The sequence below is a fragment of the Tamandua tetradactyla genome, chromosome 16 (genome assembly GCF_023851605.1).
Source record: "Tamandua tetradactyla isolate mTamTet1 chromosome 16, mTamTet1.pri, whole genome shotgun sequence".
Taxonomy (NCBI): domain Eukaryota; kingdom Metazoa; phylum Chordata; class Mammalia; order Pilosa; family Myrmecophagidae; genus Tamandua; species Tamandua tetradactyla.
The window spans coordinates 51,585,352-51,610,976 of NC_135342.1; the positions used below are offsets into that span (position 1 = coordinate 51,585,352).

Consider the following 25,625-nt stretch of genomic DNA (forward strand, 5'->3'; position numbering starts at 1 on the left):
TTCACCAAGACCTCCTCCCTGCACTAACTCCTGCTTGGCTAACTCCTACTAGATCTGCAGAACCCAGAACTGCTGTCACCTCCTCCAGGAAGCCTTCCCCTTACATCTCCCCACCCAGTTACTGTTAACAATTCCTGTACTGTAGCATGTATCACACCATTTATTGTGATTATTTGTTAATGATCTGTCTTTCCCTCAGATGATAAGAATATTAGCAAGAGCTAATGTGTATCCAGCACACTGCTGCCAGGCACTGTTTTACTGAGGGTCTTGCAAGGGTGATTTTATTGACTCTGCACAGCGCCCCAAGAGGGACACACTGTTATAATCCCCATTTCAAAGATGAGGGAAGGGAGTCTCTGTGCCCGAAGTCATATGGCCGGAGAGGGATGGAATCGGGAGTCTACCCCCACGTCTGCCCCAAATTGCAGAGGCCATGTCTGTTTAGCCCCTACCATGGGGTCTGCAGTACCCAGCAGAGAGCCAGGCAAGGAATGAATGGCGTTGTGATTATCCCAGTTCCAGGGAAGGAAGCTGCAGCTCTGAGAGCTGGTAAGCCGTGGAAATAGGAAGCACACTTTCTCACCCTAACTGTCCCTCCTGCTGCACGACATTTATTATTTATGGGTCAGGTCCTCGGTCTGCACAACCCTGGGTAGGTCAGCATCCCCTCTGGTCCTGAGCTATCACTCTGTTAAAGAGGAAATGATACAATGATGCAAGTCTGCCCAGGAACAGGGGAGGCAGTAGATGTGAACGTGCCTTGCGTGCTGTAAAGTGATATGCGCTGGCAACAGATAATGAAGATTCTAACACCCTTTGCCCACACACTTGCCAGCATCCTAGTTCAGGGGCCCTTAGGACTGAAATGTAATTTCTCTGGGGCCAGTGGGAATCCCATGGAAGCAGTGGGGCTCTTTTATTTGGCCGGAAGGAGTTGGGGGTGGGGAGGACTCTAAGGAACTGGGCCTCCTGTGGGCTTTTCAGAGGCCTGCAAAATGAAGTCTAGGCTCTGAAAACAAAATTACTAGCTCCCAAATAGAAAAAGGAAACAGCAAAAAAAATCAAAATTAATAAACACAAAGTTAACATATTAAAATTTCACTAAGCATTCAATTTAGCATCCATAAAAACTTCACAATTTGGAAATCATTTGCTGGTAAGATTCTCCCAGTTTGCAAGAATTGCTAAGCACACCCCACCATTCCAAGAATCAACGGTGAGTTAAATGCATTATTGTAGCCAGATAATTTCAGAAGCAAATCATACCATCAAAACATTTTGCAACTTTATAGATGGGTGGAGAGTGATGGGGATGCATCTCAAGGTGGGTTCAGTAAGGTGGGTCAGAGAGAACAGACGACAAGACCCTCCAGTCCTCAAGGGGCCCCCACTGGCCCCTAGGTCCCTCATGCATCAATGTGGTAGCCTCAGCCATGAGACGCCCCAGTGTTTGGGGTCTCAGAGACTCCGAGGAGGGGAGGAGTCCAGGGGCACTTGGCAACGCGAAGCTGGTGGCATCAGGGGGCGCAGCCCGCTTACCCAGCATGCCTTGGGAGTGCCAGGTGTACTCGTACCAGGTCTTGACACGGTTCTGCACGGACCTGGGGATCTTGTAGAAGTTCATGTACTTGACTGTGCTGTCCATACAGCTGCGGTAGTAGGTCTGCCCCGCGGTGGCGGCCCCCACCACATCTCTCATCTAGGGGGTGAGGAAGTCACTGGGTCAGCGTGGGGGGCTATTAAATGGGCTTTGCAGATGTGTGCCCGGCACACATTTAAAGAGACCTGGGGTACTTGCTCATGGGGGGGTGAGGGCGACACCAGACCCAGAGCCACACGTGGCACATGCATTTCTGATGGGGGGGGGTACCTTCCTCCTCTAGTGTGGACGTGGGGCAGGAGGAGAGAGGCTGCGGGACCCTCGGGCAGCCTCTGTTCCCTGGAGGGAAGGCACCCCTGGGCCGTGCTGATTCTGGGTGACATGGCCCTCGGTGCCAACTGCCCCTCTGACCCTGCCCTGGAGGAAGTATGAACCCCATGCACTGTTCCTTGGGGGGGGGGGGGCCTACGAAGGGAATTATGAGGACACCTGGTTGTCACCTCCTGCACCGGCAGAATACATGCTCCGCAACCCCACAGGTGGCACGTGAGAAACCAGCAGACATTTCTCTCAGAGGGAACAGCCCAAATGCTCAGCCTTTGCAGAAAGTCATTTACCCAGGCCTCGAAGACCCCACAAAGGGACTGAAATCAGTGGGGAGGGACATGAAAGAGGGAACGACACCCACAAAGGAATTTATTGCCTTTCCCAGCCCACCCAGAGCTCCCCTGCACAGACATGGTGAGAATTCTGGCAGCGGGAGAAAGCCTGCAGAGAGGGACTGCAGGTGGTCTGGGGACCCGGCTGGGGACCCAGCTACCTGTCCGATCATCACGGAGAAAGCAAAGACGCCTGTGAAGTAGTTCAGCAGCTGAAAGACGATTTCGAAGAGCGTCTGGGGGTCAGGCAGCCCGCCAATGGTGATGAGGGTCTTCACAGCCCAGTAGTAACAGCGGATGTAACTGGAGAGAGGCGAGAAGGGGAGCTCGGTCATCACAGACGCCCCCTGCCCACTCGGGCCCAGCTCGGGCACCTCTGATAGAATCATCTGTAGGAGAGAGAGCCCTGTACAGCGCAGAAATGCAAGGAAAACGAGCTCGCACACACACACACCGTGCAGCTTGCAGAACATGTTCGCACACACAGCTTGGTTTCACTCTGGCTCTGCCCCAACCCTGCAAGGACATGTTATTATGCCCACTTACAGCTGCAGAAAGCACTGCTCTGGGACACTGTTAGGAAGAGTAGTCAATAGGGTGGAGTGGGGATTTCTGACCCCTAATGCCTGGGCTCCCTCGAGATTCTTGTTCCTTGAATTTCTGTGATTTTTCCTTTGCTGTCTCCCATCATGCTGGTTCATGGAAAGCAAGGAAATCTGGAGACAGCCAAGGTGAAGGCTGGACAGTATCTCTGACCCTCTCGCTTTCTCCCCCTTTTCCTGATATGGAAACTGAGGTCTCAAAAGAGAAAGGGAGCCCAAGCTACTAGCTGGTAAGTTCCAGAGTTGGGACTAGAATCTAAGGCAGTGTCCTCTTCTCCAAGCTGTCATTTCACCTTCAGTGACCCCTTGATACCAGCGAGTGGTATCAAGGGGTCACTGATACCAGAAAGGAGGTATGGGTGATGGGGTCCTGTTATATGGCAAAATACTCAGGAAATGCCCCCAGCTTGCCTAATTATCAAAGCAACCAGAGTTCAAATACACCTGTCCATATCTTCAGGCTGTCCCTCCCGGGGCTCAGCAGAGGCCATGGTCCAGCCAGGTCAGGGCCTAGAGACGTGGACAGTCCCAGCCAGCTTTCCTGTGCCTTCCTGTCCACCTCCAGGGCACACAGGAGTTGTCCTGACCGGCTCCAGGGTCCTGAGCCATTGAGACTTTCAGGGCCCCTGCTCAGCCCCAAAATTGAGAACTTCACTCATTTGGCAAATCATCCCATCTGAGGATGACCCGGCACTGGTCCCCCACTGGGCTCCATCACCAGCTGTGTCAGAGCAGCGTGGCTAGAACACGGGCTCTGAAGCCAGACCCTGTGCCAGCACCTTCTAGCTGCATAACCTGGAGAAAGCACTCAATCTCTCCAATCTTCAGTTTCCTTCTCTGTAAAATGGGACTGGTGATAGAATGGCCTTCATGGGGAGGACTAAATGTGATGCTAGAAGAGTCCCTTGCATATGACGGGCTCTCAGGAAATGTCAGACATCCAAATCCTTACCGTTGTTGGTGTGAGCCCCATGCATGCGGCAGGGAAGGGAACAGTGGGGACATGCAAGTGGACATGCAGTGAGTGCTGGGAGGGGGAGGTAGAAGCTGCTGGGGAGTGAGGTGGAGGTCTCTGACTCCAACTAGCTGTGGGGCCCTGAGCAGGGCTCTGGGCTTCTCTGCATCTCATTTCCCCTCTGGTCGGTACAAGTCACGGGGCAACAGAGACTGACCTGCCCTATCAAGCCCATTAGTCCTGACAGTCCTGACCACCAGAGGGCGACCGAAGCAGGTTTGGGCAGGACTGAGCAGCACCTACTACCCCCACCTTCCACCCCGTCCCCACCCTGTAGACACTGTCCCAGAGCTGGGTGGTCCTGCTTCTGGGGCGTGAATAGAAGACCCAGGAGTGATGTCCATAAAAATGGAACTTCCCCCTGAAGCCTTCCTGACCTGAGGAATCTTCCATTGGCAGGGCCCTTCTTAGGGGCCTCTCTGAGGTCCTCCAGTTCCTCGTGCGCTGGGCCCTTGGTGACCCTGCAGGTCCCAGCCTGGGCAGAGCCAGGACCCAGGGAGCTGGAAGGAGGACCCGGCTTCTGCAGGAGCATGGATCCCCAAGGCCAGGCGCAGAGCTAACCTTCAATAGATGTAACTGTTTCTAAAGTTATCGATTACCCTAACATTGAACACTTCACTGCTTATACCTTTTAAAATATTGGGGTTCCCTATAGGATTTTATTTGAAGCGACTCTTGTTGCTGAGAAAGTGAGCCCCTGCACTGCTGAGCAGCAAGAGTCCCCAAGGGTGCCAGACATTTGTCTCGTGTCTTCCCCTTGCCTGCTTGTCATTCCTTCCAGGACTGCCCAGGTCCAGGCATCCAGGCCCAGCCTGGGAGGCAGGTTCTTAGCTTGTTGGGGTATAAACCCCATTGAGAATTGATGCAAGTTAGGAACCCTCTTCCTAGAAACGCAGCAGGGTCTCAAATTTTAGCTCTAGTTTCCAGGGGAGGCTTATAGCCCACTCAGATCTCTGAGCCGCACTGGTCTGCGGCCTCCCCCGTAACCATGACCGCGTATAAGAAGTGGGTCACTGACTCCTGGCCAGGTATGGGGCAAAAACTTGCACACGTGAGTTTATTAATCCTCACAAAATCCTGAAAGTAATGCTGCCCCATCTCGCTGATGAGGAAACCAAGTCTGAGTGGGTGCAGGCCTTACCCAGGGTTTGATGCAGAGCTCGTGTTCTTTCCTTCACATAGAAGGGGCCTTCATGTCTTCCCTCTGCCCCTTTGCAAGGGGATGAATGAATGAATGAATGAATGAGTGAATGAGTGGGTCTGGTGATGTGCTCAGAGGCAGGGCTGAGGACGGGTCCACCGAAGGGGCTCCAGGAGCAGGCCCACCAGTGTGGGGTGTTGGGCCCTGACACCACGCCAGCACCCTCCACCCCGACGGGAGCCAGCAGCCCCCTCATGCCCACCTGCCGGGCCCCAGCGGCCCTGCTCTCTGGGACGTCTGCATAAGGGTGCAGCTTCACCGGGCCACAGGCCCATTGCAGAAGGCAACAGCCAGGCCATGGTGGCTGAGGCTGGGGCATCCATACCGAGAAGGGGACACTCTGAACAAGTAACTGCCCTACAGAGAAGCTGCCCTGCATGCAAGGGACCCCCCCATCCCGATCCGAGCACCTCTGGGAACACAGCTGCCGATTGGAAGCAAGTGCTTGGAGGGGACCAAGGTGTGGATGGCTGGGCTGAGGGCATATCGCTTACTGGTGGGCACAGCCCACGGCAAAGCAGGGCCCACCTGGGGTGACTAACGCACCACCTCCTCCCCTTGCCCTTGGTCACCAGAGCTGACCTGACGATGCGTCCACCTTAGCCTGGCACTGGAGCAGTGACTCGGGCGCACCAGTCCTCAAGGCCACCTCCTCCAGGCATAGGTCCTGTCATCAACCCCACTTGCACGTGAGAACACTGAGGTCCAGAGACGTGGCGTGCCCTGTCCCTCGCAGGCAGGTGGCCTCAGGAGTCACATCCAGGCTCCCTGTCGCTAACGCCTGGGCTCTGAGCCTCCAGGCTTGTCCCACTCTTGGCGCCAATTCTCCTTCCCACACTGCCCTCACTCCCCCAAATCAGGCAAACCCTTGTCTTAGCCTTCTTGTGCTCTAAGGGACGTGCCAGCATCCCCTAGTGGGCCCAGCCATTCCTGCCTCTCCTTCCTGACTTCTGAAATCCCCACCCATCATGTCACTCTTCTGCTTAAAAGGTTTGAAAGGTAATGCCAGTGTTGGCAAGGGGTGAGAGCGAAGATGGGTAGCTTTCAACAAGCATGGAAACCTTTAAAATGTTCCCACCGTTGACCCTGCCATCCCCCCATGTAGCAATTTATTGTGAGGAGATGCTAAGCCCAGAGGACAGAGATTCCCCTACGAGGCTGTTCCCAGAGGCAGCACATGTAAGAGTGCGGGCTTGGGGCACCCAAAGCCACCAGTGACAATGAAGCAAGTGAATGACTGGTGGCATGACCATGGGGCGGGGGTGGGGTGGGGGTGGGGTTGTTTTTAAACTGTAATGATGGGAAAATATACTCCATATTGTCTCCTTCTAGTTCCTCGTTGGTGACATATTTGTTCACATTGTTACTTTTCTATAATTGATGTAGGTGACAGTCAGTGTATGATGTTTCTCTTTTTCCAAAGAAAGAAGGTAAGGTTCAACCCCCTCAGCGAGTGCAGGAGGCTGTTGGCAGCCTGGCTCTGCCTGTCCTTCTGGAAACTGCCGCACACCACACGCCCTCCAGCCACACAGGTCCTCCCCCAGTTCCTTGACTCTACCCCTGTCTTACAACTCCCCACCTTTCTTCATTCTGTTCCCTGCCCTCAAGAGTTCTCACTCCATTCTCTCCACCTATCAAGGCCAAGGTCAAACTTAACTTTTATCCCCCCACCGCACTGGATACCCACTGGCACCATTTCCCCCCCATTGGAGCAGATGATACCTCAGTTAAGACTCTGCAGGCTCATTGCCTGCTTTCAGATCCCACCTCTCTAACTTCTGAACTGTGTGACCTTGGGAAGTCACCTCCCCTCTGCTACCTCACCTGTGAAATGGGGGTGCTGACAGCACCGACCTTATTGTGATTGTTGGGGGGATTGAGTGAGTCACCATGTGAAGCGCTTGCAACAGGGCTGGCCCACAATCAGGACTCTACAATGCCTGCTGTCTCCTCCCCCTCGTCAGTATCATTTCAGCATGTGCCATAGCATGTGGCAGACCTCTGCACTGGCAAATAGACTGATCTAGTTTTCCGGCTTCCCGGGGGTGCTCACGAGGTGCAGGAGTGGTCACACCTGTGCAGCATATTCACCAACCCTACTAGATTTTAGGGTGCGGAAAGGAACTTTCTAGTGGGTCTTGTTCGCGTCTGCACCTGCCTCTGCCTGGCAGGCGGCGTGGCACAGCAGGTGCTCAGGGAGAGTTAGCTTAGGGAAAATGCGGAGAGCCGGCCCTTAAGCCTTCCCATGGCCGTGGCCCTTTGCAAACAGATCAGCCTGGTGGCAACGATGCAGCTCTTCCTGGACTCTTTGCGCTGCGAGTTGTAAGGAACAGGGTGTCCCCAGGAGGAGGAGGGTGGCTCACCTGTTTCCCACGCCGTCGTAAACCCAGTGAGTGGAGCCGATACCCTGATAGGCCGATGCCCAGTAATAGAGACACGAATTCAGGTGTAGGCTGTACAGCAGGTAGGCTGTGGTCCTGATCACTCTGCAGAAGAAGGAAAAACTGTGAACCCAGCGGCAGAGAGGGTGCCGGTGACACTTCGCCCCAGGGGTCGGGACAGCAGGGGACGAGACAGGCATCCCTCTCCCCACGCCCACCTCAGAGATCCCCTTGTTGGAACCACAGGGCCCTGCCCAGCTGCCTGGCGAGAGGCCCCTGGTCCATGGGAAACCATCAGCGGCTGGACCAGGTGACTGGATGCCAGCCAGGTAGGAATGGCACTGCTTGAATATATAAAATCGTTGGGATTTGGAGCTGTAATTGCATGAGCAGGACGTGTGCACATGTCCTGGGGGCTTGAAGTATATAAAATTGTTGGGGTTTGGAGCTGTAATTGCACGAGCCTCATATGTGCACGTGTCCTGGGGGAGCAGAGGAGCCTGAGGGGAGGTTTATCCTAGTGGAGGGGTGCAGGGAATAGAGCTCAGCCAGGCCGCGCTGGGAGAGGTGGAAGAGGAGTCTTCTTCCCAGTGGGCTTGCGTCCCCCACCCCGGGACATCTGCGAGACAGTCCCTGCATCCTTGCACCCAGTCCATTATGTTTGAGGAAAGTTGTGGGGTTTCAGTTCCCCTGGCTGGGACCAAGACGAGGGCTGACTCCCTGGATATCCTGGTGAGCCAGGGTGTCAACCTACGTGTGTACTCATCACAATAGGGGGAAACGGGACATTCCTGGTTCTCTAGAAATCAAAACATCCTTTTGGAGAAGTGGAGGCTGGGCAAGGAAGAGGCGCAGCTGCCAGTGGCGATGGGACCTTGGAGGGACCGGGGGAGCTTGAAAGGAGAAGCCACGGGGGCAGAGAATGCCTTGCTCCATTGTCTCTGCAAGGGTGCCCTCTGTGGGTGTGGGTGTGGGTGTGCCTGGGAGGGGAGGGGCGTCTCACCTGTAGACGTAGGCTTTGCTGAGGATGGCTTCCAGGCGGTTGTTGAACTCGAAGAAGGCCATGTACTGGGAGGAAGAGCGAGACGTGAGGGTGGCCCTGCCTTGCTGCCCCCCTCAGCTCCGCCCGTTCCCCCCAGGTGCTGGACGGAGCAGCTCCCAGGAGGAGGGCGCCGGGAGGCGGGAGCTCAAAATCAAAGTCCTGGGTCCTCTGGGGACTGGGGGGCAGAGACACTGTGTGCAAATCTGAGGCCTAGAATCCAGTTCTCACCCCTTGTATCTACTTTCAGGAGGCTCCTAGGGCCTCTGAATCCCATCATGAGACTTTAAGGATTACAAAAGCCTCAGATTAAGGATCCTGTTTAAATCTTTACTTCTAAAGTCAACGATTTTCTAAGGAAGCAGCATGCCTAATGAGACCCACTTTTATCCTGCAAAGGCTTATTTTTTTTTCCTCATGCAAAAACATTTTTAAATTTGTACATTTAGGCACTATCATTGCACACTCTAGGCATCCCTAAATTATAACTCTCAGTCTCTATTGTCTGTCTTTCAAAAGGCTTGTCTCTAATAATAGTCTAATAATCAATGTCTGCTCTCCGCTTTTGAGCACCGAGTATATCTGGCCGGTGCTTTGCATGCATTGTCGTATTATTTTTATATATGTGAGGTGGGTATTATCGTTCTCCTTTTACAGAAAGAAAATTGGCTCGTGGGGAAGTTAAGTAATTTGCCCAGAGGACATGGCTGGTAAGTGACAGAGTCTAGATTCAAACCCAGACCTGACTCAAAACTGCCAGCTCTGTCCACTGTGCTAAACTCACTCCAGATCTCTGCTCCCGTGCATTCTGACTTCTGTTCAGCTGTGTCCTCTCGTTGCACTGGGTCTTGGGCCCCGTGATTGGCCTCCACTTGAACCACGGAGTAAACTCACCTTTCTTGCCCTAATTCTTGAGTCTAAGCTAACTCTGCAGGCCCCCAGTGGCTGGAACATTTCGGGTTAGAAGAAAAAGGCCACTTAACAGATTCTCTCTTGACAGCCGGGAGGCTTGGAAGCAGCATCCGTGCCCACTTCCAGCAAGGTGTGGTTTCTTTTCCTTAAGGCCCTTGTATTTCTCCTATTTTTCTCTGCCTTGTTTCTCTGGATTATTAAAGCGATTGTAATATTCCCTTAGTGCCCTTTTTGGAAAGAGGTGCCATGTAAGGAGAGAGCAATGAATTTAATTGGTAGACCAGCAAAACCCATTTGGAGGCTCCTGAGTGCTCAGGCTGGCTGCTCATGCTGGCCCTATGAAAGGATGGCTGGAACTCTTCAAACATGATAAACAATACTAGTATGTTCTTCATGATAAACAATACTAGTATGTTCAACTGCATAATGTTCTGGCACTGTATTTTGAATGACATTGATTTATTAAATAAATTGTATATATTCAGTAAAAAAAAGAAAGGATGGCTGGCATGTCTCTGTTCCACACTGTGCCAGCCAGGCCCTCCCTGGGACACAAGTTCTTCCCGTGAGTGATGGGAGGATTGGCCATAATGATGCGAGGCACTGACAAACGAGGAAACAGGTAGGCTTGGGCACTACCCAGTTCCTGTGACCTTAAGCAAGTCCCCCAGCCTCTCCTCTGGTCTTCCAATGGAGATCACTATAAGGCAGAAGCCCCTCTCTTGAGAGTCCCTATAATTACTAAAACCATAGACTGTGGAGACAAACTGCCAGGGTTCAAATCCAGACTCCATTTCTTTCTCCCTGTGTGATGCTGGGCAAGTTATTTAACCACTCTGAGCCTCAGAAGTGCTAACTATTGGAATAAACCTCCCACTAAGCTGCGTGAGGAGCAAAAGCATCTCCCCAACACCTTGCAAATGTCTCCTCCACCCCAGATGGGGTGTGTGAAGAAGCAAGTGCTGATGCAGAGAATGGAGGAGCTGAAGCCTCGGAGGTCGGAAGCCTCTAGGGCTTACCTTTAAACAGCGGGGCAAGCGAAAGAGGGGGTTCACACCGAATTTCAAGTAGAGGAAGTCCAAGGGAAAGAGGCAGAGTATGTCCATCTGAAATGTCAATGTGACATCACGGTGTATAAAACAAGCAACCCTGGGACTGTGGGATGGAGGGGCGAGGGGCAATCTCTACCTTCCACAGAAAAGTGAGGTCAGACTGCTCGAGAGCAGAAGGCGTCCCACCAACAAGCCCCTGTTTGGCTTTCAAAGCCCATGTTCCCAACCCCAAAGTAACCCTCACTGCTGTGGGAAATGGTTGCCAAGCCCTGCAGTGGTAACTGGATGGTACAGATGCACAGAGACGCGGCCTTGGAGGGCCACTTAGCCTGTGTGGTCTCCTGGGGCCTGTGCCCGGAGGACCCTCCCCTCAGAGATAGGACCCACATCCCTCCACCGGGCAGGGACCACGTCACACTGGTCCCCAGAGCTCCCAGGGCCCCCGGAGATGCCACCTTCCATCCTTGGCACGCACCTTGAAGCGGCGAGATTTCAGGTAGTTGTCTCGCATCTCCTTTTTGTCTGTCTGGAAGAGAGTAGAATAGTGACTGTGAGGTGGCCTCAGAGCTTATTTCCTGACCCTATGGGGAGCAGAGATGGATGTCCCTGCAGGATGCCCCACCTTTGTGCCTAGTAACTGGCCCATGCATGTGGATCCACAGGGCCCCAGGTGAGCTCTGCAGGAATCTCCACATTTTACAGGTAGGTGGACTGGGTTCTGAGGGCAGAGGGGCCTGTCCAAGGTTGCCCACATAAAGGCTGGTTTCTTGGATGCAAAGGATAATATTGAGCTTGTTCTCCCAGAGCACTGGTCTCAACAAGACCTGCGTCATGCCATACGCATTAGCAACTTTCTTTGCTGAGGACTGGGAAGCTGCTCTGATCAGGCCAGGAAAGAGCCAGCCAGGGAATTCTCCTTCCTAGAAATTGTTTTAGAGGCAAAGCGTCAACTTGTCTAGGCACAATGGAGCAGCTGCTATCAGGGGGTAGTTTTGTAAAGTGACCTGCGTGGGGGGAGGGGGAACCATGCCTCCTGCTTCTGACAAGTCACAGTCTCGACCCCAGATTCCTCCCTGGTAAACAGGGGCTGGACCAGAGCACAGGCTCTCAAACTGGACCGAGAAGCAGAGCATCTGGAACTCCATGTGTTCTTTGCAGGACCCCGAGGGAATGTCAGTTGTCAGCAGTTACCCGGGCTGAATACTCTACACACATCAATCAATCCTCATCACAACCCTATGAGGTGGGAATTACCACCCCCATTTTGCAGATGGGGAAGCTGAGGCTCGGAGAGATGAGACATGTCGTTGTGATGGAGCTGGGATTTGAACCAGGTCCACCCACGTGATAGACCATTCTCTACAACACTTGTCCACATGTCATTCCAGGAACCCTTTCCCTTATGAACCGTGCTTGGTGTGTGAAATTTCCACATATAAAGGGGGTGCAAGATAAACAGGCGTGTTGTTGGACAAGCACGGGCAGCTGCTCATGAGCTTTCCTCGTTGGCTGCTCATCTTATCTGTCATAACATCAGGGGGTCAATGCCCGGGAGGCTGTGGCTCTGGGGTCTGCCCCTGGTCACCCCCTCCCCCTGCCGGTGACTCACAATGATGTCCCCCCCTTTGACAAACTGCAGGCGCAGCTGGAACACGGTGATGTCCAGGAGGTAGACGAGGTCGCACAGGTAGTCCATCAGCAGCCAGAGGTGGAGGTTGCCTGGTGTCTGGTAGGGAAAGGCCCAGCGCACGGGAATCAGCCAGCAGTTCCAGTTCCAGGCCAGCACCACAAAGAACAGCCACAGGATGTACATCAGGTCTGCGGGGAGAGGAAGGGACAGGGACATGCTAGAACGTCAGCCGGGAAGGAGCGCCTTGAGGAGGGATCAGGCTAGGGCTGTCTTCTTTCCACTTGTCTGAGCTTCCTAAAAACACTGTGCACTAGAAGGAGATAAAACTAGTTTTGTTAAAAAAAAAAAAAAAGTCATTGCTGGGCCCTAATGAATCAGAGCGCTCTGATGGAGGGTGGAGGGCATGGTGGCATTATTGGATAATTCTTTCTTGTTGAAATTTCTCAAAGCATTTATTTCCTGACAGCAAATGCAGCATAGTAAATAATGCGTGGTGGATGGTCAGACGCGTAGACGGAAGGTCACTGTAGGTCACCTGATCATTTTTGAGGCCCTGAGTTGAGGTGTGTGTGAAGCCCCAGGACTCAGGACACAGGACACCAGGGTTGGAGTCCGGGCCCCAGATGACTCTTTGTGTGGCCTTAGGAAAGCCCCGCTCTGGCACCTGCCCTGCCCTCCTCGGAGAAGTCATGTGGACGTTCAGCTGAGAGAGGCAGGGAGATAAAACGCAAAGTCCTGTGCCCATAACCAAGCGTTGTTTTTCCTGGGAGATGCAGAACAGGCTTAAAGGGAAGGGAGAGGGCTTCACTTTAGAAGTTGGAAGGACGTCTGTCCTTTCCCGCTCTGAGGCTCCTGCTCCAGGTCCGCCACTAACTCGCTACGATCTAATGTTCCTATTCCAGGGAGGTTTTTGTTTGTTTGTTTGTTTGTTTTAAGAATCCGGTAAGGAAATGTGGAATCATTTTGAAAAGCTTAAGACTTCGTGAATCTTACTTGTGCATTGCCTCTCACCCCACCGCACCCCCCACCCTACTCTCTTTCCCCTCCCGTGTTGCCCGGTGGCGCCGCCCCCCAGGACTCACTGGTCAGCGGGTCGATGCTCTGAGGAAACCGGTAGGTCTTCCAGGGGCGGCGTTTGAACTTGCAGCAGAGCATGTCGCAGTAGTGCTCGGCCTCCGCCTGCCCCGCCTCGGCGGGCTCTGCCTCCGGGGCCGGCTCGGGGGCTTTCTTAGCTGGGGCTGTGGAATGACACTGCTGACCACCGGAGCCAGCCCTGAAGCTCGGGCACAGGGCTCCCCACGGCGTACCCGGGAGCCAGAACTGAAGGGACACCCCCACCCCACCCCGGCACCGTCAGCTCTGTGTGCAGAAAGCGAGGCACTGCGCTGGGGCGCGTCCCCCCATCTCCACTGGCAGCCTGCTGCCCACCCAGACCCTTACCAGCTACCAATCTGAAACTGCTTCTTGGGAACTGTTCCAAATAGGTGTTCTGGGAAAGATGGATGTCCCAGTTCAGCCTCTGCCTGTGTGTCCATGTTTGAACCCCCCCCTTGGTTCCCTCTGGTGGGCAGGGGCATTTTGTACCCAGGGCTCCTGCCACCCAGGGTCGGGAGACAGCCTGGGTTATATGGAGATTAAAAAAATGTTGCCTTAGATTTCTCAGAGGCAGCAATCTCAGGGCGTCCTTCACCTCTAAAATGAGAGACTGGATGGAACCAATCTGCAGTCTGTGCTGTTCTGACTGCCTCCCTGTGCATCTACGGCCATGCTTGCTGGTGACCGAGGGGTTGGCGCTTATAGGTTCAGTATGGCTGTGTCTCTAGCTTTAGGGCTTTGAAGTCAGCCTGCCAGGCCCGTTGTGGGTTCTAAGGCACAGCCCTCCTCTTGAAAGACCAACGAAAACCTTCCCTGATGAGAAAGCATAGTTCTCATTTCCTCCTGGTGCCTCAGGTAGTACTGTAAGAATGTTGCAACCAAGGCCTCTGAAAATTTAGACCATCTAGCTCCACTTCCACAGTGGGCTGTGGAACCATCTGAGTGCAAGATCCTGACACGCACCCCAAGGGGCATCACCCGCCAACCAGTGGGAAAGGGACAGAGAGGTGGACGAGGGCACTTGCCCTGACGGAGAAGGAGCCCAGTGCAGTCGCTTACAGTGCCAACCTCCTCCCCTCCTCTGGGTTTGCATCTGTACATTTGGGTCTCCAAATCCAAAGAGTGGCGACCTGGGCTTCTCTCGTACACCCCAACCATTTCCTTGGGGTCACCAACACCACAAGTTGCTGACAGGAGATTTGGGATCCCCCACCCCGACTCCCACCCCTTGCTAGTGCCCTGGACTCACAGGGCTTGGGGCTCTCCTCATCGGAGGTGACGTCGGGGTCAATGAGTTTTTCCTTCACCTTCTCTGTTCGCTCCTTGAACAGCTTCACCAGCTCCTGGAGCCGGTCATTGATGATGGCGCTGTTCTGGCTGGCCGTGGAGGCCGCCCGCTCCTGGCCGCTGCAGGAATCCCACCCAAAGCCGAGAGGCTGAGCGGGGAGAGAGCCAGGTGGCATCTGCGTCCCACCTGCTCATGTTTCCTTCTGCTCTCAGGAGCTCCAGGCCCACTCTCGTATCTCCCAGGAGGAGAGTCCGCCTGGGAATAAAGCCTGGGTGCTTGGGTAAGACTTTTAGAAAATGTATCATGGAGGCTGATTCAAATAGCTTGTTTTGAAAAACTTTTGATCCCATTTGTAATTAAGGGGAAACTCTTGAAGCTCAGTTCAGGGCTCAGCAAAATCAGACTGTTAGCCCCAGTTTGGAGGACACTGAGAAAAACTGGTAGAAAAAGCATATTATATGTTCCTTTAACTTTAACTTACAGAAGTTAAACTTTATGCACATGGAAAGGGTGGAGAGATCAAGGGAGAGAGAGAAAACTAGTGTTTGCCTGCCACTCCACTCAGCCTGGGTACTGAACTAACCTGGGTGAATTGAGACCGGCCATGAATCAGCTCCCCTCTGGGAGGTCTTACTGGGATCATCCAGCTGAGCTAACCGTAATTCTAGTGTTTAGAGATCTATTTTTTTCAGACAGCCACAAAACCCAAACTCAAGCCTCTTATGCTCAACCAAGGATGTCAAGCTGGAAATGACCAGCATAGGGTTCTTAATAACAAATGGTCCTCAGGTGTGATGCAGACGCTAGCTGTTCCTCTGCATCCATTCTCTCCTTCTGTGATGCACAGTCACTGGGATGCAGCCACCCAACCAGGGGCTGCCTTTTCCTGATGTGGCCATGTGAGCTCTCCCCACTGGGAAGAGAGCAGAAATGAAATGCGCACCTTCAGGCCTCACTGATTGAAGAGGGACCTGGAGTTCTCCCTTTCTCCTAGTGATGGGTGTGATCTTGGAAGCCTCATGGAGAAAGTGGCAGCCGGCTGGGCCTCTAATGGATTGCATGGAACAGAGGCCTCCTCTGGCTTGAAACATGCAACTAGTAACATGAGAGGGAAACATCTTGTTTCTTAAGTCATTGAATCTCTGGGGTCTATTTGTTACAGCAGCTTGGCCTACCTAACTAATACAATGGGTCTCTACGCTGACTTCCTTAAGAATTTTCAAGGGTAATTTTTATTATTATACCTGATTTTTACCTTAAATTCTGATATTAAACCTCTGCCCTACTGCATAAGCTGTGACTCCACTATGTGCTCAAATGGACAACTGGATTATGGATGAGGTTTTCTTTTTCCCAACTTCTTTAACTTTGAGAACTTTCCACAATGATATCAAGATGTGACTCCACTATGTGCTCAAATGGACAACTGGATTATGGATGAGGTTTTCTTTTTCCCAACTTCTTTAACTTTGAGAACTTTCCACAATGATATCAAGCAAAAATCCATGAAATCATGGATGGAAAAAAAAGACCAGAAGAAAAAAGCCCAATGCCTCCTGCAGCTAGCAGGAGCTGTGGCCGAGGAGTGTGGTTGCAGTTCCAGGCCAGAGTCCGGGGCCGGGGGATTCACCATCAACCCGGGCTCCTCAAATCTTCCTAAGAAACTCCTTCCATTGGTCCAGGCTTTGGGGCAGTTAGGTGTCAGCGACACAGGTCTCAGTGCCTTCACAGTGGCTGCTACAATTACCCCTCAGGCCAGCTGCATTAGAGTCACCAGGGAACCTTGTAAAACAATGGATTTCCCCAGGGACCCTGGCTGAGGTTCAGACTCAGACCAGGGAATTTGTATTTTTCACAAGCTTCCCAAGTTGGGACCCACTGGGAGATCCTTATGGCCCTTCTCCCCCACGGGGATGGTTACATTCGTGTGTCAACCTGGCCTGGTAATGGTACCCAGCTGTCTGGTCAAGCAAGCACTGGCCTAGCTGATACTACAAAGACATTTAATGGGCTTAAATCGTCAGTCAGTTGATTGCATCTATGGCTGATTCCATTTACAATTAACCAAGGGGAGCGTCCTCTGCAATGAGAGACATTTAATCCAATCAGTTGAAGGTTTTTAAGGGAGAAGTGATGACTTCAGCAGTCAGAAGAGAGAACTTTTGTCTCTATTTCAGCCAGCCAGCCTCTCCCCGGGGAGTCACTGAAGACCTTCATTGGAGTACCAGCTGGCCACCTGCCTTACAGAATCTGAACTCATGCATCCTGACAATTGTGTACACACTTTTATGAAAATCTCATACTATTTGCAGATATTTCCTGATGGTTCTGTTTCCATGGAAAACCCTGACTAATACACCCACTGACCCTGTCAGGGGCCCAATGCCAGTGGCTCCCCTCAGACTCTCCTTTACAAGGGAAACTGCAAAGAGGCACTGCCTTCTCTGAGCACGGCTGAGTATGGGCACATCTGGGCTCAGAGCCTGAGCCTACCATGCTCTAAGGCCAACCAGAAGCAGCCTGGGCAAGACAGTCTGGTTTTACTGCTTGGAAGCCACCAGCAAAGTCTGCCTTGTGGTGGAGGGTTCAAAAACATCCATATTCCCCTCACATCTGCCTCCCTTCACCAACCCATCCCCACCCAGCCTTCCAGCTCTCTGAGCCCCCAGAGGTGGCCCCTACTCACTCGGTGCCCTGTGGGGTTGTGGGGTCTGACCAGGCAACCACAGGGGACTCAGCTGGTGACAGCATCTTGAGCTCTTCGGCCTCGTCATCGTGGGAGGGCAGCCTCTTCCTGCATGGGCACAGACGTGGGAGGTGACCTCAGCTGAGGACAGGGGTGCCAGGTGGAAGCAAAAGTGCTTTGACCACTGTGGATCGACACATCCTGCTCCCTGGGTGCGGGCAGGAGTGGGGAGGGGCTGCTGCCAAAGTGTCATGTTTTGCCTGGAGGGAGAAGGGAAGGCATGGCTGCTCTTGGGACCTCAGTCTCTGTATCTGTTCAATGGCCCAGCACAGAGACTGACAGAAGTGGGTGACTTAGTATCAAGCATATCTGGGTTTATACCCCTGCCTCTTCCCAATGTGTGAAATTGGGCAAATAACTTAAACTTTCTGAGCTCCCTCAGTTTCCCCTCTATAAAAGAGGGCGAAGGATCACCTTTCCAACTCAATGAGATACTTTTCACTCAGATCGCAGCTTCACCGTCCTTCCTCTCTCCCCCACCTTGTCTAAAGTTGCCCCCTCCCCTGCTCCCCCTTTACCCCATTCTCTCTCACACTACCCTTTTTGTTTAGCCACCAGAGAAGCCTAAAGGGCCCACGGTCCATCTTGGTAACTCTTCCTGGGAGCTCAACATCACGTGTCCTTTGCAGACGTGATCTTGGCTGAGAAGGAAACACCCACAGGACACGCAGTCAGTCTCCTGGTGTGACCCCAGGCAAGCCCCATGTCCTCCTGGAGCCCCAGGTTCCCCAACTGAAGGATGACAATGAAATTATCCCCCAAGGCCCTTATTGCTCAGGAAGCCCCAAACAAGGAGAGTCTAGGTCCATAGTTTGAGTATCTCCACCTAGATGTCAGAGACAAGACAATTCTTACCCAAACTGCCCCTGACCTGAGGTCAGCAGGTGGGACCCTGGGCCGTCTAACTGGGATGGGCATGGCAGGGGCTGGGTGGGGTGGGAGTTGGCCTTTGGTACTATTTTCCACTGGCATCTGAGGGATTCACTTATTTCTCTGGGTTTCCCACCCTCTTTCTCAACAACGAAGATGAATTATTTTACTGGGGAACACAAAAGCCTGGGAGAGAGATCAAAGAGAAATTTCTTAATGCCACCAAGAAAGCAAGGACTGTTGTACAGGAAAAAGTCCTGGTTAAGATTAAATAGCAATTAGTTGATGTAGAAACACAAAACTTACGCTTGGAGGACCCAGACTGAGCCAATATCTACCACCAGAAGCAATATTTTATAGGTTAATGAATTAGGTTCTGATGGGGAAGAATGATCACTTCATGAAGAAATGAAATCTAGATTGTAAAACATGAAATGCAAAGTGTTAGCACATGGAAACAAGTGCTTAGCCCTGAGACCTTGATCTTACTAGAAAAGCCCATGACCACCGCTACCAGGGCTTTAGCTCAATGAGGTTTGAGCAGAGATGGAATACATGAAGGGAAAATAACCCCCTTGGGGCCAGAGCCCGACAAAGACCTTCAACTTCACGTGCAATCCCGGCAAAAGCTGGAACCTTTAACCTGGTCCCCATGCCCCAAGCCCTACTCAGCTGGAGAGTGAAAAGCCGGACCTCTCTTTGTCCCCTTCTCCCAGGCCAAGCCCTTAGCTGCTGAAATCTGCATGTCTTCCAAAGAAGCTCCCATTAGCAAAGGTTTCTACTCAATCCCTGAGGGCCAGTCACAGAACTGGAGGCTCTCATTGATCAGATGCTGCACCCAAGTTGGGACTCAAACCTGACTCTTGGTGGCCTTCCAGGCCTGCCCTCTTCTCTTCCCCAGCCTCAGCCACTGTAACTGAGGTTTCCACCAGTAGACCTTCTAGAGGGGTATAGACAGAAGGACATGTAGCATCTACCTTTATTCTAGAAGGCTCTGAAACTGTCCTGTTACCTTCTGCCAACTCACGAAGAATGGCAAGACTCATGGATTCACTTATTTCACTCTCCAATGAAAAGACAGCCACATACAAGAAGACTGGTGCCTAAAGTCGCACAGCTGGGACCAGACTCAGTCCTCCTGTGCCCAGTCCAGTGCCCTCTTCAGGCTGCCCCAGAGAACCCAGAACCAGCAGCTCATATACCCCCAGCACTTCCTGGTGCCTGGCCCTGTGCTAAGTACTTCACATGCAATAGCTCACTTAATCCCTGCCACAATTCTAGGTGACAGGGGTATTTTACCCTGGGGAAACATAGACCTGTAAGTTTGAATGACTTGCCTTAAATCCTACATCTGGTCAGTGGTGAGCTGGGCTTCACTCCAAACTAAGGCCTTAAGCTGTGATGAGGACCTTGCCCTGTGTGGCTTCTGTCAGCACCTGTGGTTTCTGTGGCTTTTTGGCACCAGCAGTGGCCCTGATCCTCATTTTGTCCCTGACCACAGGCAGCCCGCCAACCTCAGCCATTGGGTCTCAGAATTCTCCCTTCTCAGAGCCAGAACCAGACAGAGCCTCCCCCAGTTTCTCAGTCATATGTAACTTGGCACTTTAGGGAAATGACTTGTTTGTTAATTTGCTTGTTAATTGTCTATCTCTGCCCCCACTAGAGTGTCAGTTCGACAAGGGCAGACCCCTGCCAGGCTTCTCCTTGACATATCCCTAGTACTTAGATCAGAACTTGGCACAAAGATGCTTGATAATGAAAATGAATGAATGAATGGCAGGGACAAGAGGAGCCTCACAGGTCCAGCCCATAAGCAGAAGATGGGAGGTTTGGATTCTGATCCCAGAATCTGGCAATCTTAGTTCCTGCTCCTTTCCCCAACTATCCCCATCTCAAATTCAACCTACATAATTTCCCTGTCCATACAAGGAGAACAGAGGGAGGTAGACCAGATGTCTATAACAATGGTCAAGCCATTTCTAAACCTTCCAGTGAATCTTGTGGATAATTCAGTAAACTTCAACTCTGGGCTCTGGCTGAACTGATAGGGGTTGTGAGCTGCATTGCCAAACTGCAGGAGATTATGATTCTTTTCTTCATGTTAAAATTTGAGAGCTTTCGGTTGACCACATTCATTCATCTCTGTTCTGGTGGGCTCCTGGCCTCAGCTGAGAAATTATACTCTAGGGCTTGTGGATAAGAGCTAAAAAATAATGAAAGTGAAAATAACCCTCTAACCAGTCAGCCAAGGCAAGAGAAGCACTGGTAGGTCCCTCTTAGCTTAAATACAGTCATTCATGAAGCACTGCACTGCATTTCACCGTTTGGCCTAGAGTTGCATGCAGGGCCTTCTTGTTATCTGACTCAAGTTATCCAAAACCAACTCTAACCATGTGGTGACAAGTTTATCTGAAGAGGCACAAAAATGTGCACAACCTTGACCAGGAATCCCACTCTTTAGAAAAGCGCCCAAGGACAGACAGCAAGAGACCAAAGGGAGGAACTCAGCACCAAGGGATTGAGAAAAGCTTCTCAACCAACAGGGGAAAGAGAAAAAAAAATAAAGAAAGAAAATAAAGTGTCAATGGCTGAGAGATTCCAAACAGAGTCGAGAGGTTATCCTGGAGATTATTCTAATGCATTAAATAGATATCACCTTTTTAGTTAAGGTATAACAGAGAGGCTGGAGGGAACTGCCTGAAAATGTAGAGCTGTGTTCCAGTTGCCATTTTTCTTGAAGACGATTGTATAATGAAATAGCTTTCACGGTGTGACTGTGTGATTGTGAAAACCTGGTGTCTGATGCTTCTTTCATCTACCTTATGGACAGATGAACAAAACATATGGATTAAAAATAAATAATAGGGGGAACAAGTGTTAAAATAAATTTAGTAGATTGAAATGCTAGAGATCAATGAAAGGGAGGGGTAAGGGGTATGGTATGTATGAATTTTTTTCTGTTTTCTTTTTATTTCTTTTTCTGAATTGATGCAAATGTTCTAAGAAATGATCATGATGATGAATATACAACTATGTGATTAAAAAAAAGAATGTTCATATCATATTGTAAAAAAAAAAAAAGAAGAGACCAAAGCGATGCTCACAGCCCCATTGTGGACAGCGCCCTACAAGAAGGGATTTTAAAACCTATTCTGGCAGAATACCATGCAGCCATCTTCAACAAGCATTAAGGAGATGGTCTTGCAATAAGCATTAAGGTCTTCAGGTCTTGCAATCCTGAAAAAGGATTCAGGAAATTAGATTAAGCCCAAATTAGATTTCTCCTTTGATTAGAACCAGACAAAAACATGGGTCTATAAATAAGGCATATAGGAAAATGCAGAGAAATAAAACACCATCTAGTGTGGTGGGATTATGGATGAATACTTTTCTAATGTTCTTGGATGTTTCCATGATCTTATTTTATAATAAAATGAGGGGACAGAAATTTGTCCCATCACACTGGTAATTTGGAGCTGTATGCACCCCAGAAAACTCAACCCATTCTTGTAGGTGTGAACACATTGTAAGTAGAGCATTTTGATGAGGATACTTCAGTTAAGATGTATCCCACCTCAATCAGAATGGATCTTAATCCTATCACTGGAGCTTTTTATAAGCAGAATGAAATTTAGGCCAAAAAAAGCCACAGAGGGAGCAGCCAGAGCCAAACCTCAAGGAAATCTGGAAGAGAAGGGAGAGGCCATGTGCCTTGGCATGTGACAAAAGAACCCAGGGCCAAGGATCCGCCACAACCAGCCTCAACACACAGTCTTTGGGGAGAAAGCATCACCTTGATAACACTTTGATTTGGATTTTTTCCTAGCCACAAAACTGTGAGCCATTAAATTCCCATTATTTAAGCCAGCTCATTGCATGGTATTTGCCTGAGCAGCCTAGGCAACTAAAACACACACTTATTAGCCCTTCTAATGTGCAGCTGAGAATGTGGGGGATACACGTCCTTGGAGGGCTCTGTGAAGAGTACTAAGCCAGGAGCTAGAAGAACTGGCATAGTCCCAATTTTGACACTGAGTTGCTGTGTGTCCTTGGGCCAACTGCTTCCCTTCTCTGACCTCAGTCTCCTCATCTGTCAAATGGACAGGTGGCACGGTGCTGTGAAAAGCCCAAGAGAAGCATAAAAGTTGACCTGTGGCTGCCTGCTGCTGAGCCTGGGACTTCAAGGGTATCAGATTTGGCAGGAGAAGGTGGGAGCGGCACAGGTGAGGGCAGATTTTCCTCCACGATGAGGGGGCGGCTGTCAGCTTCAGTATCTTCCACTTGCACTTCTGGGTGCTCTTTCGTGGCAGGCACTTGGGAAGAGGAAGGAGAGAGGAGAGTCAGAGAGTGAGAAGCTGGGTCCCAAGGCCTTGCTATGATCTTGAGGAAAGCCACAGAAAGCATCTTTGGAGGGACCTCTGGCCCACAGGAAAGCTTCATGCAGGGACTGCAAGAGTGAAGAGGCCAGGTCTTCCGGAAGCCACAGCCAGGCCAGCCACCAGCCCAGCCACAAAAGGAGCCACTATGCTACAGAAGCCACAGGAGTCCTGGACGTGGCACTCCACAGCCAAGCCTGGTTTCCCTGAGCCTGGAGAAGCATCATGGACCCAAGGAGGCAGGTGACATTCAGAGGGCATGAGGAGCCTGTGGGGAGCCTGGGGGTGCCAGGGTCCTGGGGTCCTGACCTATCACTGCCACATGACCCTGTGCCAGCTGCTCCCCTGCTCTGGGTCCAGGATGGGAGTGATGATACCTTCCCAGACCCGTAGGGGAGGGACCTCGCATTCTTGTAGTATCTAAGATGGAGACATTTGGACGTTTCCTCCAAGCAAGCTTTGCAGAGGAGCACGTGCAGGTGCATTTATTTGCAAACATTTGCAACACATGTTTGGGCACCTGCTTTGACATTTCCTTGTTTTTGCACATGCCAGGAGGCCCCCAAATTCATCTGCCCAGACCATCTCTGGACCTCCGAGAGGCTTGTGCCATGTCCCCCATCCTAAGAATCAGGTCCTCCCTGGGGAGCCTGGTCGTGGCTTACCTTGGCCCCATCTCCCACCCCGGGGACTGTGGGGCAGGTCTGGTCCGAGGCCAAGCTCAGAGGATGGACTGGATGGAACCCTACCCAGGCTCCCCCACCCCCACTCCCTACTGCACCTGAGTGAGACCACCTGCTAGCAGCCAGGCACAGGCCTGGGCACATGCGCCCCAAAATGGGGAGGGGTTGCATTTTTAAATAATTGGAAATATGAAATATATATCAATGCACTGAAATAGCCACTGGGGGAAAAGCCAGCACCTTGTGGAGTTGCTTACACTTAGTTTACAGTTTGACAGAAGGAACAGGAGACCTAGAGACTTCTGGGTATTTGTTTGCCCGAAGCCAAGACTTCAGGGGAAGAGGAGGAGCAGGAATCAAGAATTTTTCAAAAAACGTAAGGGAGAAAGTTTTCCCGGACTAGAAGGAGATTCCCCAGGCCGTGGGAAGGAAGCGAAAGCATGAGGCAGATGGCATCACCCGAAGTCCCTGCACACCTGGAGAAGTGACTGGAGGTGGGAAGGGGGACCTGGGGCCCGGAAAAGTGCCCAGGGGCCCAGAAGGGTCGCCAGCAGCGCCCCAGGCAACAGAAAGAACCCCAGCCACAAGCATCCAGGGGCTGTCTCCGGGAGCCTGGGAGGGGGCAGATGTTTCCCCAGCCCCCTGCCTTATCCGGGGTGAGACCCTCTAACCTAGACTGCCTCCAGGAGAGGCAGGAACACCCCTAAGACTGATGTTTCATTTCCCACCAGCTTGGCAGAGCAGGAACTCAAGATAGAAATCATATTGGTTTATATTACATTGATGAGTAGAGTAAAAATAATATTGTGAGACATACAAAGAATAACTTTGTATGTATTAAATGGTTTAGAGAATCTTTGCTGTTAAGCACCTCCTGCGGGCTGTGCTTTGTCACAGTAACTTTTTACCTTCCCAGCCCCTCTGCGGGGTGGGAGGTAGTGGTTACTGATGTCTCCAGTTTGTGGCTAAGGAAACTGAAGCACTGAGAGGTTAAGAAACTTCCCCAGAGCGCTGGCTCTTATCTCCTGGGGTCGGGGGCAGCGTGCGCGGAGGCCTCGGCTGCATCCAAACCTCAGCCCAGGAGGCTCCGAGCAGCACCGCGGAAATGGGAATAACGCACACCGCCTCCCCCCACCCCCCGCCCCGTCTTCATTGCCTTGTCTGCAGCATTTAAAATCAGCAGGCGTCAGACCAAAGCCGGGGCGTGCTACTGCCCTGATCTGCCCCCAGGAACATTTCCCAAAGTGTGGGGGCTCCCAGGAGCGGGGGGGTGGGGTGGGACACGAGGTGATCGCGGGTGGTGCTGACAAGACAAGGCAAAGAACTACAGAATGAGAACATCATCCGCCTTTTGATTCTCTCTAGTTCCTGCCTAATCAGACAGGGGGCCCCAGACCGGTGCTGCTGTGGCCAGAGTGCCCCCTTTTTGGCCGATAGAGCAGCTTCAGCTGTGAGCGTCAGCAGCCATCGACTCTCACTGGAAACCACCAGTGTTGTCGTCACTGTCTCTGTGGCTGTGGCTGCCTTCTCTTTATGGCACCCGGTGCTGGTTCTCCATTTAACTGAACAGTTTTATAAATGTTCCTGTTTAAATGCATGTAATTAAATTAAAAAGGGAATCCATTGAAAGAAAAATAGTAAGCAAATACGAATAGTATCAGTACAAGAAAAGAGCGAAAATCAGGGAGCGACACGTGGGGGTAGATGCCAGGAGATCCTTTGGGGTGAGTAGGCTTGGGCTTGCCCACCAGAAGGCTGAGCCTAGGGCACCGTCTCTTGTCACAGAGGTCACTCATGTGCCACCTGACCCCTCTCTTTGTCCAGCCTGGACTGGGGAGAGGAGAGGATACAATGGACTCTACCTGCCTGGCCTGATCTGAGGCAACCTCAGAGAGTGCCATCCAAAAGGAGGAAACAAATAGAGCAAAAGAGATAGTGGCAGATCTGGCTTTAGTTAAAGCAGAAAGTGACAGGGGTCAGCCCGGAGGCACTGTGTTCTGAGCACTTTGTCATTAGGCAGTGAGCAACAGGAAACTTGTCACAATTAAACAGATCCAGACAGGCCTTCCTTCTGCACAGGGCCCCTGAGGATGCTCCTTTCTTGGTCATTCTGTTCGTGCAGGAGATGGGGGAAGGGAGCTCTGAAATAGCATCGGCTGGGCAGACATCAGAAAGGCCAGCTCCCAGAAAACTCTCGAGGGCATAGATTCTGCCTGCAGTGGGCTCCACATTCCTCTTCTGCCCATTTCCCTCCCTGTGGTCCCCATCCCTGAAGCCTCTTGGCTCGGAGATATAACTAACTTGTTTAAACTATGGTGTGAGTGACTACCTGATGACCTGCAGAAAGCAATGTGTAACTCAAAGGAATTTCTAATTGTGAAATTAGAGGAAAGGGGGACCAAATCCCCTCAAGACACCATCACAAAGTAGGATGAGAGCGTTGATCAGCAAAGCTAGATGGGTGGTTTTCCAT

The 25,625-nt window shown here is 51.6% G+C and overlaps 1 protein-coding gene across 1 annotated transcript in view; it reads right to left on the reverse strand.

Moving 5' to 3' along the window:
- Positions 1-25,625, reverse strand: part of CNGB1 (cyclic nucleotide gated channel subunit beta 1) — a 70,464-nt gene that overhangs the window by 16,163 nt on the left and 28,676 nt on the right. Inside the window, exons 18-28 of the mRNA XM_077130490.1 lie at positions 22,244-22,473; positions 17,164-17,271; positions 14,439-14,596; positions 13,177-13,332; positions 12,074-12,282; positions 10,940-10,990; positions 10,432-10,518; positions 8,465-8,529; positions 7,444-7,566; positions 2,424-2,565; positions 1,543-1,702 (exon numbers count right to left, since the gene is read on the reverse strand). Coding sequence (XP_076986605.1) covers positions 1,543-1,702; positions 2,424-2,565; positions 7,444-7,566; positions 8,465-8,529; positions 10,432-10,518; positions 10,940-10,990; positions 12,074-12,282; positions 13,177-13,332; positions 14,439-14,596; positions 17,164-17,271; positions 22,244-22,473 — 1,489 coding nt within the window. The remainder of the gene's footprint in view (positions 1-1,542; positions 1,703-2,423; positions 2,566-7,443; positions 7,567-8,464; positions 8,530-10,431; positions 10,519-10,939; positions 10,991-12,073; positions 12,283-13,176; positions 13,333-14,438; positions 14,597-17,163; positions 17,272-22,243; positions 22,474-25,625) is intronic.